General features: G+C 39.8%; 1 protein-coding gene and 1 non-coding gene across 10 annotated transcripts in view; one reads left to right on the top strand and one right to left on the bottom strand.

The window, feature by feature from the left end:
• Positions 1-9,319: 9,319 nt before the first annotated feature.
• On the top strand, positions 9,320-9,392 carry TRNAR-UCG (transfer RNA arginine (anticodon UCG)). The gene has a single exon. It is a non-coding gene; the product is annotated as a tRNA-Arg (tRNA).
• A 2,359-nt stretch (positions 9,393-11,751) lies between these two features.
• The window catches only part of IFT25 (intraflagellar transport 25), a 34,468-nt gene continuing 26,910 nt past the window's right edge, over positions 11,752-19,309 (bottom strand). For all 9 annotated transcript variants that reach the window (XM_061186559.1, XM_061186560.1, XM_061186562.1 and 6 more), the window contains 4 exons: positions 18,938-19,044; positions 17,252-17,320; positions 14,344-14,387; positions 11,752-11,935 (listed from right to left, as the gene is read on the bottom strand). In XM_061186559.1, coding sequence (XP_061042542.1) covers positions 11,822-11,935; positions 14,344-14,387; positions 17,252-17,320; positions 18,938-19,044 — 334 coding nt within the window. In that variant the 3' untranslated portion in view covers positions 11,752-11,821. The remainder of the gene's footprint in view (positions 11,936-14,343; positions 14,388-17,251; positions 17,321-18,937; positions 19,045-19,309) is intronic.

Here is a 19,309-nt window from a genome sequence, read left to right as displayed (position 1 = left end):
TGAGCCTACACCCCATTCTAGCTGATGCAAGACACTGCCTTATGTGCCTGGCAGGAGGCCCAGGAAACTCAGGCTCTGACTCTCAGAAATTGGCAGATGCCCTCGGAGTGGCCCAGTGACTTTAATGCTTGTTCAACTCCCCAGAGTCAGCCTCTCAATTGGTTCCTGGCCATAGAAAACTTTATTTCTGCTAAGTTCAGCCATTAACTTCAGAAGGTGTATTAAAATATTTTATCCAGCATTGTTAGATGTTCGATTCCAGGATATCCAATTGGCCATATAGATTACATCATTGAAAGTCTCAAGTATGCAGTTTTTTGAAGAAGGGCACATGGATCCTGTATTCCCTGAAGTCTTACATGCTTCTAACGACCAGCTGTTGTCCTTAAGCCTGAAGGATATCTGGCTGGGTTTCAGATTCTTATGTTTCAGTCTCTTTACCTCAGAGATTTGTGGACATTGTTCCACTGTTGTCTAGCTGTTATGAGAGGAAAAGTCTGAGACCAGCCTAATTTATTTCCCCTGGCACTTACTTGCTTTTATTCTGCCTGGAAACTTGTCAGATTCTTTCTTCATATTTGAAGTTCAGTAACTTCACCAAGATGTAGTCTAGTGTTGATTGTTCTATGACAAAATTTACTGCTGTGGTCTGAATGTTTGTGTCCCCTCAGAAATCATATGCTAAATCTTAAAGCCCAATGTGATAGTGTCAGGAGGTGGGGCCTTTGGGAGGTGATTAGATCATGAGGGTGGAGTCTTCATGAATGGGATTAGAGCTGGCTTGCCCTCTTCCACCATCTGAGGAAACAAGAAGTCTGCAACCCTGTAAAAGGGCCCTCACCTGACCTTGCTGACACCCTGATCTCAGATTTCCAGCCGCCAGAACTGTAGGAAATGTTTCTGTCATCTATAGGCCACCCAGTCTATGTTATTTTTGTTATAGTAGACCGAAAGGACTAAGGTAAATACAATATCCTCTTTTGATCTTAAGATTTTTTTTTTTTAATTTCAAGGACATTTTTTGTTGCCTTGAACATCTTCTCTGTTGCCTTTTGTCCTATTATCTTACTCACAGACTATAATTATGGGTATGTTGTATCCTTTTTTCTTCCAAAACTATTATCTTCTCCATAACTTTTAAAATCTTTGTTCTTTTCGATTCCATGTTGTGATTTTTCTCAAAATTTTTCCTCTGACCCAGATTCTTCTTAAGTTGGGTTTGTTATTGTTCCAGATACGGCTTGTTCATTGTCACTCTTTCCCACTCTTCCACACTCTCCTCTGGGTTTCAGGAGGTAGAAGCTTGAACACTGCATTCTGGTTAGGTTCTGCCAGTGGGAAGCACTGGTGGAGATTAAAGGTGGGCAGAAGGCAGAAGTCATTTTTTCCACCTCTGGCTGTAGGGATTGCAGGAGACTGTGCATGTTAGCTGCTTTGGGATCACCAGCCATGGTGGTGGAGTGGCTTCTGTTCAGAGCCAGTAATGGTGCTTCCACTGATCAACAGTGAGTGTGGCCCATGGGCTCCAGCTCTGGGTTACATTCCCATCTTCTGTTTGTTTTCCCAGCCTTTTCAACACTTTGTAACAAATTACCTGAATTATTTCCTTCCCAGCTTTAACTATATATCTAGATTGATTTCAGTTTTCCTAACTCAATGCTGACTGCTACAATTATTATCATCATCCCTTTGCTTCTTATGTAGCTCTCACCTCTGAAACAGTTTATTTTTCTCTTCCATTTCTTTTCTCAGCTCTGCCAGCTCAGTTTTCATCTTCTGTGTCTTCTTTTTCTTTAAATCTTCTCATCTCTTCTTTGAGCTCTTTTTTTTAAGAATTAATTTATTTATTCGGCTGTGTTGGGTCTTAGTTGCAGCATGGGGGATCTTTCGTTGTGGCTCACGGGCTGTTTGTTGCAGCGTGCAGGCTCCTCTCTAGTTGTGGCGCGTGGGCTCTAGAGAATGCAGGCTCAGTAGTTGCGGCACGTAGGCTCTCTAGTTGTGGCAAATGGGCTCCAGAGCGGGCGGGTTCAGTAGTTGCAGCACATGGGCTTAGTTGCCCTGCAGCATGTAGGATCTTAGTTCCCCGACCAGGGATTGAACTCTCATCCCCTGCACTGGAAGGTGGATTCTTAACGCTGGACCACCAGGGACGTCCCTCTTTTTGACTTTTTGAGAGATAACTATTGGGTCTCCATTCTTGATGTGTTCTTTGTGTAATTTCTGTTGCAACAAGGGTCCTGTAACTGCCTTATTTTTCTGGGCCCCCCTCCCATCTTTTTGTTTTATAGTTTCTAGTCATAGGTCCCTATAGCACAATGGTTCTCAAACTTTGACATGCATCAAAATCACCTGGAGGGATTGTTAAAACAGATTCATGGGTTTCCCCCTGCCCCGCCACCCCCGAGTTTCTGATTCAATAGATCTGGCGTTGGGCTAGGGAATTTGCATTTCTAACAAGTTCTCAGATGAGGAGGAGGTTGCTGTTCCAGGGACCACACTTTGAGAACTATTGTTACTATAGATGCTGTCGGTGTTCTGCCCAGATCCCTTTTCCACATCAGTGCATCCATCTGACAGCTGCTGTGAGTGTTGGCTGCTAATGGTTCAAAGTGCCTTTTCTCCTGAGAATTGCTCTAAGTGACAGGAGCTACAATGCCTGAGAGGTTATGTTCCCCTGAGGGTGGCCCATGGCCAATGACTGATGGATTTGAGAGCACAAAGGCCTGGTCCCTTGCCTCCAAGTTGAAGAGCATACCTCTCTGGTGTCATTCATGCTCCAGAGCTCCCTATGGCATCAGGCTGAGGCCAGACTTCAGCTGAAGCCATCTTTGATTAACTTTCTCCCCTGACCTATTCTGCTTCTGGAGAGCACTCCCTCAGTAAGTCACTCTTACAACCATTCCTCTCTAAAGCTCTGTTTCTAGAGACCCTGACCTAAAGCAATCCTCTTCTGGGTCTTTTCTGATTGTTCTTTTTTAATAGGGCTTGTTATTTGCTGAAACATAATATAGAAAGAGGAACTGTAAGCTAAGGCAATCTGCAACTTTGATTTAGATTGGTTGTCTTGAATACTCTCATTATTTCCTTTGCAATAGGGCTCATAGAGCCAAGGTGAGCTGCCTTCTCACCACCTGCTCTGGACTTAATTGTGCCCTCCCCCCACCCCCATTCATATGTTGAAGCCCTAAGCCCCAATGTGACTGTATTTGGAGATAGGACTCATTTAAGGTTAAATGAGTTCATGGGGGGGGGGGGTGGGGGGAGGCTGATATGATAGGATTAGTCATTATAAGAAGAGACACCAGAGGGACTTCCCTGGTGGTCCAGTAGTTGAGAATCCGCCTTCCAATGCAGGGGACGCAGGTTTGATTCCTGGTCTGGGAACTAATATCCCACATGCCGCAACCACTGAGCACGTGGGTCACAACTGGAGAACCCACATGCTGCAACTACAGAGCCCACATGCTCTGGAGCCCGGGCACCACAACTACAGAGCCCGCGTGCTCTGGAGCCTGCGCACCACAACTGGAGAGGCTGTGCACCGCAACTACTGAGCCTGCACCACAACGGGAGAGAAGACCACACGCCACAATGAAAGATCCTGCATGCTGCAGTGAAGACCTCACGTGCCACAACTGAGACTCGATGCAGCCAAAAAGAAAATAAATATTAAAAATGATACCAGAAAGTGCTCTCTTTCCTCTCTCTCCCTCCCTCCTTCCCTCCCTCCCTCCCTCTGCATTTGCACAAAGAAGAGGGAGCACACAGCACATATGCGCACACAGCAAGATAGTGGCCATCTACAAGCCAGGAAGGGACATCTCACGAGAAATCCACCATGCTGACACCCTGATCTTAGACTTTCAGCCTCCAGAACTGTGAGAAAATAAAGATGTGTTAAGCTGCTCAGTCTATGGTATTTTTTACGGCAGCCCGAGCTATCTAAGATGCCTTCCTTCACCATGCGTTACCTCCAGCAGCCTCCGCTGGTGTATCTTGCCTGGTTCCTCCTTCAGCTCCACCTCCTCCACCATTTTGAATGATTAACCTGAGCCCTGTGGAGACATTCTCCATCCTCCTGAAGCTGCCTACAGACCAAGATCTCTTCAATCTAATCAAAGGATTGTTGGATAAACCTTTCAGAACTGTGACACGTTTAAGAAAGTGTCTAGCTCTGGGAGAGCATGTCAAGTCTCATCTTCCTCCTTCACTGAATCCTGATTTCACAGTACTTAGCGAGTATGCTTCCCAGTTAGAGGTTGTAACTACTTCCTTGAAGAGAAAACCTTTTTCTTCCTCTTTATAATCTTTTTTGTTGTGAATGACTTTTGAGGAAGAGGGTGGAGTAAAAATCCCTTTACTCTACCATCTTTAACCAGAAGTAACCATTCTATATTTATATATGATTTATATCCCATTATAAAGTATGATATATGATGTCTGTATATATCATACTTACTAATGTATGGATGCAGAGTCGTCTCCAGATTCCCATTTTATAAACAGCATTGCTAGACATCTTTGTCCATTTGTCACTTATCTGATTATTTTATTAGAATAGATTCCTAGAAATGGAATTTCTGTGTCAAAGGCTGTACACATGTTTAAAACTTTGATGCACTCTGCCACATATTAGTTTTTAGAAGGTTTGTTACCGGGGTCAAGCTACAAAGGGCTGTTGGAATATCACCTAGAAGGGGAAGGTCCCAAAAGATGCCTTACACAGAGAGGCATTCTTGAGATATAACTCACAGCACAGTGCTTTTTAAAAAAGTCTGTATAAGTAAGTGATAGACACAATTTTCATCTGTATAATATTTCTTTGCCTTGCTTGAGTACATGGTTAAAAAGTTATTAGATTTTTACTTTTTTATCCAATCCTTTAAATAAATACTGATTGGTTAACTTTATGCAAGGCATTGTGACAGGCACTGGCCCACAGTAAGTGATCCAAACATGTATATATTATTAGCTAGCTTTATTAAAAACTCCTCAAGGATTTTACAGTATAAAGAGATATAGACATGCAAATAAATGAACAATGTTCATTTAGTCAACAAATATTTATTGAAAATCTGCTATGTGCCAGGCACTTTTCTACGTCCTGAGGATACAGTCATGATCAAAAGCAACAAAACTCCCTGCCCTGTGGAACTTACATTCTAGTGAAGCAGAGAGACAATAAACATGATATACAGGATAAGTAAGACAAAATAGATAGTGATGAGCAGGGCTGTCCCTAAAAGGGTATGGAAGCCAAGGGCAATTCATTCAGTTGAGCCCCCAACCCAAGATATTCACGCTTGAAAGGAGGCTGCACTGCCCTCTTTCATAGTATGCTTGGGATATCATTAACGAAAAAAGAATCTAAGTTGAATTTTAGAGGTAGTGAGAAAAGAGGAATAAGGTACAAGAACCCTTGAAGCACAGGACACAGGCTGGCTACCTCAGCTGCCTAAACCCATGGGCAGGGGGGCAGGGTTGGGGGTGGGAGTCTGGTGGTGAGGGTAGGGAGGCTCCGTAATTTGTGAGGAAGACCTCACTGAGAAGAAAATTTTGAGTAAGGATCTGAAATAAATGAGGAAGCTAGCTGTATAGATACCTAAGGAAAGAACTTTCCAGGCAGAGGAAACAGCAAATTCAAAGGTCTGAATCAGGAGTTCCCTGGTGGTCCAGTGGTAAAGAATCCGCCTTCCAATGCAGGAGAAGCAGGTTCGATCCCTGGTCAGGGAACTAAGATCCCACATGCCGCGGGGCAGCTAAGCCCGTGCGCCACAACTATTAAGCTCGTGCGCCTCAGCCAGAGAGCCCCACGCCTCAAACTACAGAGCCCACTAGCTCTGGAGCCGGTGCGCCACAACTAGAGAGAGAAAACCCGCATGCCACAACTAGAGAGAAGCCCGTGCACCGCAACAATGATCCCGCATGCCGCAACTAAGACCCGACGCAGCCAAAAAAATAAATTTAAAAACCCCCCAAAAAACACAAAGGTCTGAATGGCAGTCAGGAGTTGGTGGGCAGGTGGAGACAAGGCCAAAGGAGGGGCATAGAAGCAAGCCAACTGGGGACAAATGAGACTTTAAAAACATGATGGGTTCAGCAGTGAAAAACAAAAGGTAAAGCCACATATTATTGTATCTATTGCTTGAGACTTAGAGTGGTTTTATCAAGTGAAAATGAGTTTTTAAAGCCTAGGAAAATGAAGGTGAAAGGATGCTGTTTTCAAATATCATAATGTGGTATTACAAGCACTGCACTGAGAACTTCTTCTATGCATTCACAGAAGAGAGAGACAGAGAAAAAGACTTAAAGATAATTTACTAGGCTTGTGCCAAAGAGATCAATCAGATAACCTCTGGAAATCCCTTCCAGCAATCTGTAAGCCTAACACAGTGTTTCTTTCTTTTTGTTATTTATTTTTTTAACATCTTTATTGGAGTATAATTGCTTTACAATGGTTTGTTAGTTTCTGCTTTATAACAAAGTGAATCAGCTATACATATATATATATATATATATATCCCCATATCTCCTCCCTCTTGGATCTCCCTCCCACCCTCCCTATCTCACCCCTCTAGATGGTCACAGAGCACTGAGTTGATCTCCCTGTGCTACGTGGCTGCTTCCCACTAGCTAGCTATTTTACATTTGGTAGTGTATATAAGTCCATGCCACTCTCTCACTTTGTCCCAGCTTACCCTTCCCCCTCCCCGTGTCCTCAAGTCCATTCTCTCTGTCTGTATCTTTATTCCTGTCCTGCCCCTAGGTTCTTCATAACCATTTTTTTTTTTTTTTTAGATTCCATATGTATGTGTTAGCATACGGTATTTGTTTTTCTCTTTCTTACTTCACTCTGTATGACAGACTCTAGGTCCATCCACCTCACTACAAATCACTCAATTTTGTTTCTTTTTATGGCTGAGTAATATTCCATTGTATATGTGTGCCACATCTTCTTTATCCATTCATCTGTCGATGGACACTTAGATTGCTTCCATGTCCTGGCCATTGTAAATAGAGCTGCAATGAACATTGTGGTACATGACTCTTTCTGAATTATGGTTTTCTCAGGGTATATGCCCAGTAGTGGGATTGCTGGGTCATATGGTAGTTCTATTTTTAGTTTTTTAAGGAACCTCCATACTGTTCTCCATAGTGGCTGTATCAATTTACATTCCCACCAACAGTGCAAGAGGGTTCCTTTTTCTCCACACCCTCTCCAGCATTTATTGTTTGTAGATTTTTGGATGATGGCCATTCTGACTGGTGTGAGGCGATACCTCATTGTAGTTTTGATCTGCATTTCTCTAATGATTAGTGATGTTGAGTATGCTTTCATGTGTTTGTTGGCAATCTGGATATCTTCTTTGGAGAAATGTCTATTTAGGTCTTCTGCCCATTTTTGGATTGGGTTGTTTTTTTGATATTGAGCTGCATGAGCTGCTTGTATATTTTGGAGATTAATCCTTTGTCAGTTGCTTCGTTTGCAAGTATTTTCTCCCATTCTGAGGGTTGTCTTTTCGTCTTGTTTATGGTTTCCTTTGCTGTGCAAAATCTTTTAAGTTTCATTAGGTCCCATTTGTTTATTTTTGTTTTTATTTCCGTTTCTCTAGGAGGTAGGTCTAAAAGCATCTTGCTGTGATTTATGTCAGAGTGTTCTGCCTATGTTTTCCTCCAAGAGTTTTATAGTGTCTGGCCTTACATTTAGGTCTTTAATCCATTTTGAGTTTATTTTTGTGTATGGTGTTAGGGAGTGCTCTAATTTCATTGTTTTACCTGTAGCTGTCCAGTTTTCCCAGCACCACTTATTGAAGAGGCTGTCTTTTCTCCACTGTATATTCTTGCCTCCTTTATCAAAGATAAGGTGACCATATGTGCGTGGATTTCTCTCTCGGCTTTCTATCCTGTTCCATTGACCTATATTTCTGTTTTTGTGCCTGTACCATACTGTCTTTATTACTGTAGCTTTGTAGTATAGTCTGAAGTCTGGGAGCCTGATTCCTCCAGCTCCGTTTTTCTTTCTCAAGATTGCTTTGGCTATTCGGGGTCTTTTGTGTTTCCATACAAATTAACACAGTGTTTCTTAAACGAAGAATTACTGACATTCCGGTTTAGGAAGTTGGCAAAAGGAAAATCCTCAGTGTTTGATTTTATTGAACATGAACACAATTGCTCTAAGTCCCCTTCCTTTTCAAAAACCTTAAATGGCTCCAGCATTACAGGAAAATATCTGAAAGCATTAAAGGCTCTTTCTGATCTGGCTGCAATGTCTGGTTTTAGTCTTCTCCTTTGCCCTAGTCAGATGTATGTATTCATCACTCCCTAAATACGTTTTATGAGAGTACTCACCTTCATATCTTTGATGGCACCAACGTTACTCTTGAAGTACCTTTTCTACTCTCCTCCACTTATTTAAAACTTACCTTTCTGAGAGTAAGTAAATTTGTGCAACAAATCTTGTTAAGCAAATTATCAGAAAGTATCAAAAGCCTTATAACTGTTCCTTACTTTGACTAATTCCCTTCTGGGAATCTCTTCTAAAAAACTCATCTGAGGGACTTCCTTGGTGGTTCAGTGGTTAAGGCTCTGTGCTTCCATTGCAGGGGGTGTGGATTCGATCCCTGGTTGGGGAACTAAGATCCCGCATGCCGCAGCACGGCCAAAAAAAAAAAAAAAAAATCATCTGAGGGGTAGGCAAAGACTTATGCACAGAGATCTCCTCCGTAGCATTATTTATTGTTATTTGTCTATTATGAAGAATTTCAAGCATACATTAAAGTAGAAAGACTAGCACAATGAAGCCCCATATATCCATAACCTAGATTCAACAATTTATTGTTATATTTACTTCAATGAACACTTTTTCCTTTAAAAAATATTCAAGTATTTTAAAGCAAATCCCAGATACCATGTTATTTTACCCTACATACTTCTAAATGCATCTCTGAAAAATATGGGCCTTTTCTTAGATAAGCTTAATGCCAGTATCACACTTAGCAAAATGAACAATAAAACCCAGTCCATAAGCAGATTTCCCCAATTATCTTTAAAATGTCTTTTTTTCAGTTGGTTTGCTCAAATCAGCAACCAAATAAAATCCACACATGGCATGTGTTTTTGGGGGCTCTTACATCTCTCTGAATCTAGAGTGGATCCCCTTCCTTAATTAATTAGCATTTTTCATGCCACTGACTTGTTGAAGAAACCAGGTCACTTGTCCTGTAGGATAAGCCATATTCTAGATTTGTCTGTATATCAGCCACGATAGGCCAGGTTATGCCGGGGTAACAAGCAGCTCCAAAATATGTGACTTGGGAATTCCCCAGTGGTCCAGTGGTTAGGACTCTGCACTTCGACTACAGGGGGCCCAGGTTTGATCCCTGGTTGGGGAACTAAGATCCCACACATGGCCAAAACACACACACAAACAAAAAAAACAATGAAGCTTTATTTCTCCTTCTATGTGTACCTCAGATTGACTGGGACCTCTGCTACCTGTTATCACTAGTCTCACTCCCAGACCTAGAATGATGAAGTAGTTACTGTGGAGAATATCATTGCTGGTCATTGTGGGAGAGAGAAAAGAGCTTTGAAGGGTCTCTTGAAGGCAATTAAATGCTTAGCCTAGAATTCAACTACCCTTCATCTCATTGGCCAGAATTGGTCACATGGCCCTACCCAAACAAAGAAGGCCAGGAAGTATATCTTACCATGGGCAGAGAAGGCACAGATCTGGGCCTTTCAGTGAGCTGCATTAATGGCTACAAGTCTATTTGCTTCTTTGTGGTGTCATTTTACTTTTTCCTCTCTCTCTTGAACTTCCTGAAAGTGAAAGATAACTCTAGAATTTGATTTGATTCAGGCTCAGTAATTTTGGCAAGCGCACTTCATAGGTTGGTCTATGTGCTTCATATTGCATCATATCAGGAGGCACCATGTTTAATTGTAGTAGATTCTAGCAGTAGTGGCCACCACTCCCTCCCCACTCCCAATTTAGTCGCACCTCCTTACATCCATGCCCTTGGGTAGACCCCTCTTGTTCTGACTCTGGGCTTGGCCATATAACATGATTTGGGAAACAGGACAATAGCAAATATGATACAAGCAGAGACTCAAAGTGTTGGCACTTTGTGGCTGTCCCTCTTTTGCTACTTTTTAGAATGCTGAGACTGGTAAGAAAGTATCATGTGATAACAAGAAAGCTGGCAAATCCAAAATTTGTAGGGTTGGTCAGTGACCCAGGGAAGAGCTGATGTTGCAATACAAGTCTGAAGGCCCATCTGCTGGCAGAATTCTTTCTTGCCCAGGGGAGGTCAGTCTTTGTTCTACTAAGGTCTTCAACTGATGGATGAGGCCCACCCACATTATGGAGGGCAGTCTGCTTTACACAATGTCCACCAATGTTACTGTCATCTAAAAGATACCTACACAGAAGCATCCCGAATAATGTCTGAACAAATATCTGGGCACTGTGACCCAGTCAATATGATACATAAAATTAACTATCACATATATATTTCACTAAGACTGTGTTGTGGCTTGAACTGCGTCTTCAAAAAGATATGATGAAATCTTAACCCCTGGTACCTGTGAATGCAACCTTACTTGGAAACAGGGTCATTGCAGATGTAATTAGTTAAGATGAGATAATACTGGAGTAGGGTGCACCTTTAATTCAATATGACAGTGTCCTTATAAGAAGAGGAGAAGACACAGAATATGCACTGAGGGAAGATGATGTGAAGAAACACAGAAAGAATGCCATATGACGATGGAGGCAGAAACTGGGGCTATGGTGCCACAAGTCAAGGAATGCCAAGGACTGCCAGAAACACCAGAAGCTAAGAGAAAGGCATGGAACATATTCTCCCTCAGAACTCTGGTAGGAACAAACCCTGCCAATGCCTTGATTTCCAACTTCCAGCCTCCAGAACTGTGACAGAACAGATTTCTATTGTTTTAAGCTACCAAGTTTGTGGTACTTTATTACAGCAGCTGTAAGAAACTAACATAGATTGCATAGATAAAATACTATATTCTAATGCCATTTTTTTTCCTGTGGGTTTATTTTATCAATTGTAATAGAGTTAGGTTCATGCATTTGTTTGTTTTCAACATTTTGGAATTGCTTTTTAATTTTAACTTTTGGCTATATTAGTTATTTATGTTTTCAAATTCAAGTTGTATAATAAGATATATTCAGAGAAGTCTTATATCCCCACCCGAATCTGTCCTATCCTGTTCCTTACCTCCCCAAAATATAAAGAAAATCAAATAATATCAATAATGGTTGTCTCTGGGAAGTAAGATTATATGTTTCCTAACTCTTCTCTGAGGTCTTGAAATCAAAACAAAATAAAATAAAGAGAAAAAAATAAAATGATTTGTCCTACAGGGCCCAGTTCAAGTTCCATGAGCTCAAAGAAACCATCCCATAAATACTTTCTCTTTTTTGAACTCATACATTGTTTACTTTCCATATTGCTCCCTTAGCCCTTTGCACCAATCAATCAATAAATTTAAAAATTAATGCAGTGATATCTGAAGGGTACTATGTTAGATGCTGTGGGGACACAATGTATTACCAGTTGTTTTCATGTATAGTCACGTCCTTGATTAAGCTGTATACTGAAGCAAAAGCTTTCTTATGACCTACATGGTGGCCGTCACTGCTGTCTGATGAACCAAATTCCTACAAAATGTTGAAGAGAAAATAAATAAAAACTGAAACAGATTGATACAAATCCCTTTAATAATAACAACTTCATGTTTAAATAAATATATTGTTAAAAAATAGTGCAAGAGTATTTTGTTATAATTATTAAGAAAGATTTGAGACTGCTATTCCCTCTGCAGAAACACTATGCACAGATGCAAAATGATCAAAGGCTGATACAATAATGAATCTCAAGTAAGTGGCGTGGCCATCACGTGCCTGTAGGGGAAAAATCAATACAGATGATTTAGAATTCTAGTTAACTGTTAAACAAGCAGTTAGCAGAAGAAAGTGTTTGATGCAAGAATAATATTCTAACTATATAATGATTTATAAGATATAATGTTCAGAAGAGAAGCCAGCCACATGTAACAGTACAGTTAGTCTGATATGTAGCAGCCAAATATCAGCCTTGGTTTGAGGAAGAACATCAGGTGGAGCTAAAAATTGCACTGTACAATTCTGATTAATTTTTTTTTAATTAATTAATTTTATTTATTTATTTTTGGCTGCTTTGGGTCTTTGTTGCTGCGCATGGACTTTCTCTAGTTGCGGCGAGCGGGGGCTACTCTTTGTTACAGTGCGCAGGCTTCTCATTGCGGTGGCTTCTCTTGTTGCGGAACACGGGCTCTAGGCGCACGGGCTTCAGTAGCTGTGGCACAAGGGCTCAGTAGTTGTGGCTCGCGGGCTCTAGAGTGCAGGCTCAATAATTGTGGCACACGGGCTTAGTTGCTCCGTGGCATGTGGGATATTCCTGGATCAGGGCTCGAACCTGTGTCCCCTGCACTGGTAGGTGGATTCTTAACCACTGTGCCACCAGGGAAGCCCTGATTAATTTTTTTAAAGTGTTTTTCTGAAGTATTTTTCATAATTAAGAGATTTCATTTGTTGGATGATGCCTCAGAATACACTACCCTGAATATAACTATACTTTTACATTTATATAAAAATGTAAAAAAATGTCTCTGAAAAGCAATTTGGCAGTATATATAAGAAGCTATAAATATGTCTATACCCATGGACCCAGTAATTCCATTCCTTGAAATTTAATTTTAGAAAATAATTAAAAAGGCGAACATTGTGGTAGCAGGAACAGGCATAAGATGTCCCTTGTAGTATTAGTTATAATGACAGAGAGAGGAAAAAGGAAATCAGTTAACATCTGTCTATCTGCATACACTTAATTTTAAAATTATAATTATGGGGCTTCCCTGGTGGCGCAGTGGTTGGGAATCTGCCTGCCAATGCAGGGGACACGGGTTCGAGCCCTGGTCTGGGAAGATCCCACATGCCGCGGAGCAACTAGGCCCGTGAGCCGCAACTACTGAGCCTGCGCGTCTGGAGCCTGTGCTCCGCGAAAAGAGAGGCCACGATAGTGAGAGGCTTGCGCACCGCGATGAAGAGCGGCCCCCACTCGCCGCAACTAGAGAAAGCCCTCGCACAGAAACGAAGACCCAACACAGCCATAAATAAATAAATAAATAAATAAATTAAAAAAAAAATTATAATTATGAAGTTTTGATACAATATTAAATTTTTAAAAGATACAAATTTTTTCATACATACTATTATAACTATGTAATGCATCTGGTTAACAACTAGAAGAAAATAAGTATAGTAAAAGCTGTTGTGACAGGGTACTAAACTTTGGGTGATTTACAGCCTTCCATTCCCCCTTACTTTTCTCCAAATGCTCTATGATGCTGCATCCCTCCCTGATCCACAGTGAGTCCTGAAACAAAATACTCAGCAGAGGCTTACTAACCATAACCCATTAATAAATATGGAGAAAAATAGGAAGATAAAATTCAGTCTAATTAATCATTTTTCTGGTCCCCACCGGCCTCCCCAGTCATTGGGCACACTTAGGTGGTACAGAAGATAATTAACAGGATTCAAAAACTCCTACAGAAGCATTTGAAACACCAATTTCATAGCAGCTGCCAGTAAGTTGTGAAGAAGGAAACCTAATGGACAAGGTACCTCTTTAACCCTTATTTAGAGACACCTTAGTTAAATAAACACTACCACCTAAAAAACACATATTCACAGTTGTTTGGCTTTTTGTGTTTGTCTAAAACCAGGGCCTGACAAACTAGCAGGAACAGAGAAACTCCTGATGAGGCAGCAGCTTCCTCATCAACGGGCATTCATTCCACTTGACAAGCAAAGCCCAATGGAATGTTGTTGGAAAATGCTGGTTCTCTTTTCACCTCATCTCTCTTTGGCTTATTTGTTGCTGATCCTATGCTCCAGTTCCCTTATCTGAATCTCCCTTGTCCTTTCATGCTTAAATTAACATCCGATTTTGGCATCTCAACCTTTTTTGATTCCTATTCTATAAGGCCTACAGAATCAAATGAAAGGAAAGCAAGTACATACTTCAAAATAAATGAATAAACAAAATAAAACAAAAACAAGTGAATTCTGTTCTATCCTTGCTGTCATATTATTATTATGCTGTCATATATTATTGAGAATAACCTTCTCTATTGGTTGATGAGACACAGAACCTATAATATTATGAGGGTATTTATTAACTTTATGACTATGGAGATAGGTTTAAAATCTAAATACGTTGTGCTGGCTAAAGATAATGTTTATCTCTTCAAAGTATATTTACTTACCATAATTTCTTCATTTTGAAGCTGCCCCTCTGTATGTACCAGATCTAAAACACAAATTCAACAGAATTGAGGTAGGGCTCAAAATGCATGAGGACATATTGAAATTTATATTCAGCAACACATGATATCTGGTAAACTACAGTCAGACCAGATTTACCAGTGTTTTGGGGTTAAAATTCAATATAAAAATAGAGATATTTGATATAAAAGGTATGAAAGATAATCTATGAGCTATAAAACATCTCTAGTGAGTATAAATAAAAGTAAATGTAAATGTAAATTACAGTAAAGGAATATAAAGTGAAGAATTGATAAAATGTGAAAGTCCTTTTTAAGGATCAAGTTACTAAGAGTAATTGCAGGCTTGAAAGGAGCCATCTCACCATTCTCATGGGTACTGACTACGGCTCAGCTTCTCACAATGAATTTTCACTATGATGCTGAGTTACGCCACCCATGAATTGATCTTTTCTGGTGTCCAGCTATAGAAAACCTTTACTTGTTTAATTTTAGGACAGATTAACTTATTTGGTCATGAGTTAATCACATCAAACATTCTTCTGGAAACATGAAATATTTAATTGATATAATAATGTCAACATTATTTAGAAATTAATTTTGTTTGTATCAAAATAGTGTACATAATTTTAAAAGGCATGTAGTACAAAAAAGGGAAGTTTCAGGGAAGTAAGATTATGTATGACTTTCTTTCTGTTTCCTAACCTTTCTCTGAGGTAATGAAAAATAGTAATTCCCTGCTTGACCCCTTTTCCTCCAGTCCTGCTCCCTAAAGGTAAATGTTTTCAACACTTTAAGTTGTTTTTCCTGGAATTATGTTTTATACTCCTTTTCTTGATTTATCAATTTTTTACTGACTTTATATTATGGTAGGTAAAATTTAAGTCTCTTGGACCAATATCCTCTTCCTCCCCCTCCTGCAAATTTTCCCTCCTACCATCCTCTCAATTTTGAAATCAATATTTGATGGTTATAGTATTATCTATATAAACATTATTTACTGCTGAAATAAGTAATAAATTGTGACACATTTTCTTTCTTAGACAACTCCTCCTCTACTAGAAGTTAATAATAACCTCTTCTTTCATTTGCTTCATTTTTTTAAATTATGAAAAATTGGAAAATCTCAAACATACATAAAAAGGACAGGATATAACTCCTATATATACCCATAATCTTGAATTTGCAATTACTAACATTTCACCATACTTGATTTATCTAATTTTTTTTGCTAAAGTATTTTAGAGAAAGTCTAAGACATCATGACATTTTACCTTTAAATATCTGGTTATCTATCTCTAAATAAGAATATTTTCTTATATAACTACAATGCCATTATCATATTACAATTTAAAAAATGCATTAATATAATACCCAGTCCATATTCAAATTTCCCCATTGTCCCCCTAAATGTCTTTTTATAGTTGGTTTATTCAAATCAGAATTAAGTCTCTTTTAATCTTGAACTGCTTTCTCTCCCACACACACATTTTTTTCCCCACACCACTGACTTATTGAAGAGACCAGGTCAGTTGTCCTGTAAAATGTCCCACATTTTCTCATATTGCCTTCTCGTGGTTTCATTTAATTTGTTCTCTATCCCCTTTTCCTATAGATTGGAATTAGAGCTAAAGGCTTCATTATATTGAGGTTTTAAGGCCTTCATCATAAGTCTGGTGATTTTTGGCTTCTGTTACTCACGAATAGATCATTTGAAAAATGTGCACGAGCCAGACTCATTGACTACTGGACTTTGATAGGGTGACCAGGAATGAGCTAGCCTGTATCAGTATCCATAGATCTTCTGGGACCATTCAGTTTCTCCAAAGATGAATCCTCCAATCTCCTGGCTGGGGCTATATTCCTGGTTGCTGAACAGAGCACAGGAAGGAGGCTGGAGTTCCCACCACTCAATATGTAGGCTTCCACTTAAATCCCTTGTTTTCCACTCTGTGTCTCACTCACTCTCTTTACTATGCCTGGTCTCCCTGAGTCCTGAGCCTCAACATTCAATGTTCCTAGTCACCTCTTGGGGGTGGTTTGTGGGAGGAAAGACTGGTCACTAGCTTTATAGGGTAGGAGAAGGTACCTAGGATCCTTTTTAATATATATATGCATATATATACTTTGTATATAGATGTTCAACTAATCACCTTTGTTTTCTGGACCATGCCTCACTCACACTTTCCATGGTAACTTTGCCTTCAAGTTCTAGACCTTTCTGGGATTCTGTTGGATAAACTGGTTTGCTTCTCAGTTGATATTCTCCTCGGCAGGTACTTAGGTTATACTCCGTTCTGCTACAGAAGTTACTACTCCTTCATCTGCTTCCTCTCTTCCATAATATATATTGATCTCTCACATCTGTTTTGGTTTCCTGGCTTTTTGTTTGTTTTTATTTTTTGCCCTTGTAGGTTTATGCCTCTTTTTATTCCTTTATTATTATTTTCATGGTATTTTGGGAAGGAAAGGAGATAGACATATGAAGGCAATATGCTGTTTTTAACTAGAGGCTACCAATTCTGTTGATGATATTTAAATAGTACCATTAATCAGGAAGGACGGAAAGATGAAAAACTAATATTTATTGTTTGTCTACCATATGCCAGACACTGTGTTCTCAAAAACTTTAAATAGTAGATATCTTCTCCATTTTTTCAGATAAGGATACTGAAACTCAGAAAAATTAAGTAACATGTTAACAATTACATAACCAGTAAGTGAAGAAGTATCTTTGTATTCAAACCTGGGTTTTCTAGGCTCTAAATATGTCACAAGAATCATTCAAGTCATCTTTTTTCACCAAAATGCAGCCCATTTGGAAATACAGAGTAAAGGACAATTCTCTACTTCCTCATGATCAGAACAACATTGGCGAAACAGCACATACCTCTTTCAATCCACTGCTCAAAATCAACTGGCTCTTTAGAAGTGCTCTTTTCAATCTTCAAGGTCCGCACTGACATTGTAAATAAACAAAATAAAGTGTTAGTTATCTACCTAATTCTATGTTGCTGTCCCTATATTGCTTTTTTCCTTTGTCTGAGACCGTCAGGCGTTGGTGGGACTGCACAAAGTACTGGGATCAGGAACAACATGTTCTGAAAATCACTCACTCACTCTGTTTTTTCCATAAGTCCCTATGGTAAAATCCAGACTGTGTAACTGTAATCTTACAAGTGTTTGCAAGAATACAACACAAAGCTAGTAGGGCCTTTCTGCATTTGGAATCATCTAGTTTTCGGGGTTTTTTTTTTGTACACTGGTAAATAATACCATTAGTGGTCTTGATCATAAAACTTTATGGAGAAACTACTATGAGTCAGACATATTCATTGACTCTTGACTTCACTCTTAGGAGAACGGTATTATTAACGTACTTTACTGACGAGGAAACAGGCTTAAAGAAATCAAGCAACTTAGAGAAGTCAGGTGAAATGTTCAATGATATAGAGCTAGTAAGTGCCAGAACTGGAATTCAGACTTTAGGTCTGACTCCAGAGCCTTCACAATTAATGACAGAAGACAGAATGCAGTCATCTTCCTTCTGCACTGGTTTTTTTCCTTTACCCCTAAACCAGTTCCCTTCACCCCAAATCCATTCTTCCCCTTCTCTGTTCTGTGCCCTGCGGGGAGGACCCCTGGGGACTGCTTCACCTGGACTCACTTGCCCACTGACTACTGGTTGGATTTGGCCAACTGGAGGCACTGGAAGGAAATTGAAGAGCAGTGGGGAAGTGACATCAGGTTGTATTTTCCCCGCGCCCTTCCCATTTCAATGCCGTGTCTGACAGTTGTTATGTCCGTTCATGGTTACAGCTCCTGTTGGGCAGGCTCTTATGCATGGGCTCCAGCACTCACTGGGCTCCAGCAATACTATTTCCTTCCCTTGGTCCAGGGGAGGTAATGGCTTACTGCTGTAGCCACTTTCTGGGTGTCTCACCATCCCTAGTTTGTCCCCTTAACCCAGGCCATAATTCTGTAAGTAGTCCCATCAATAAGGTCTCTTCATTTGAGTCATCTGGGATATATCCTGTTTCCTGCCATGATTTTGTCTGACATACTTTATCCTTAAATAAACAAAAGACAGGATTAGGATGATGTTCCAGTGGGAGATATTCTTCCTAAATCCCTCAGAAAATGCCATTATTAATAAAAGAATCAAAATTACCAAATGCAAATAATCAGGGTTATCAGATTTTCAGAAAGAATTTGACAGAGAACCCCTAGCCAAAAGAATCTGGAATAAAGATGTCAAGAAACCTAGTGTTCTGGCAAGCTGGCTTCTTACATTCATAACACGGTCTTTTGCCAAAGGCTTTCACGTAGTAAATTGCATGGAAATTATGATGTCCTTTGGAAGGGTTTCAAATTTGCAGTTTCAGAGAGGCTAACTGTGTTCAAGGCAGTTAACCCATACTCCCCACCCATCAACCCCAGCAATAAAACTGGATTCCATGCGGTAAAAAAAAATTAGTGTTTTGCCAAAAGTTTACATATGTGCCTTCTGCCTATGGAAAAACTGAAAGATGATGAAAATTAATGAAATGAAGTGAAATGAAAATATCATGCTTACCAAAGTAACTCTGGATTAAAAGCCTTTCAATCCTTACATGTTTGTGAAAACAAATAATGAACTCTTGGGGAAACATTCCTGTGGTAGTCCAAAATGTTTCTGGATTTCTATTGTTAATTTTAAAGAAAAAGAGAAAAGAATAGCCAAATGTTTAGAAATGTTTAATCACAAAATTCTAGTGAATAACTATTTAAAAAAAATAAACGACCACTGGATTCTTGCAACCCCTTTCTTTCTTTGTTTTTTTTTAATATTTATTTATTTATTTGGCTGCACCGGGTCTTAGTTGTGGCACATGGGATCTTTACTTGCGGCATGCGGGATCTAGTTCCCTGACCAGGGATCGAACCTGGGCCTCCTGCGTTGAGAGCG

This window comes from Eubalaena glacialis, chromosome 3 (assembly GCF_028564815.1).
Source record: "Eubalaena glacialis isolate mEubGla1 chromosome 3, mEubGla1.1.hap2.+ XY, whole genome shotgun sequence".
NCBI lineage: Eukaryota > Metazoa > Chordata > Mammalia > Artiodactyla > Balaenidae > Eubalaena > Eubalaena glacialis.
This window is presented reverse-complemented; position numbering and strand designations above follow the sequence as displayed.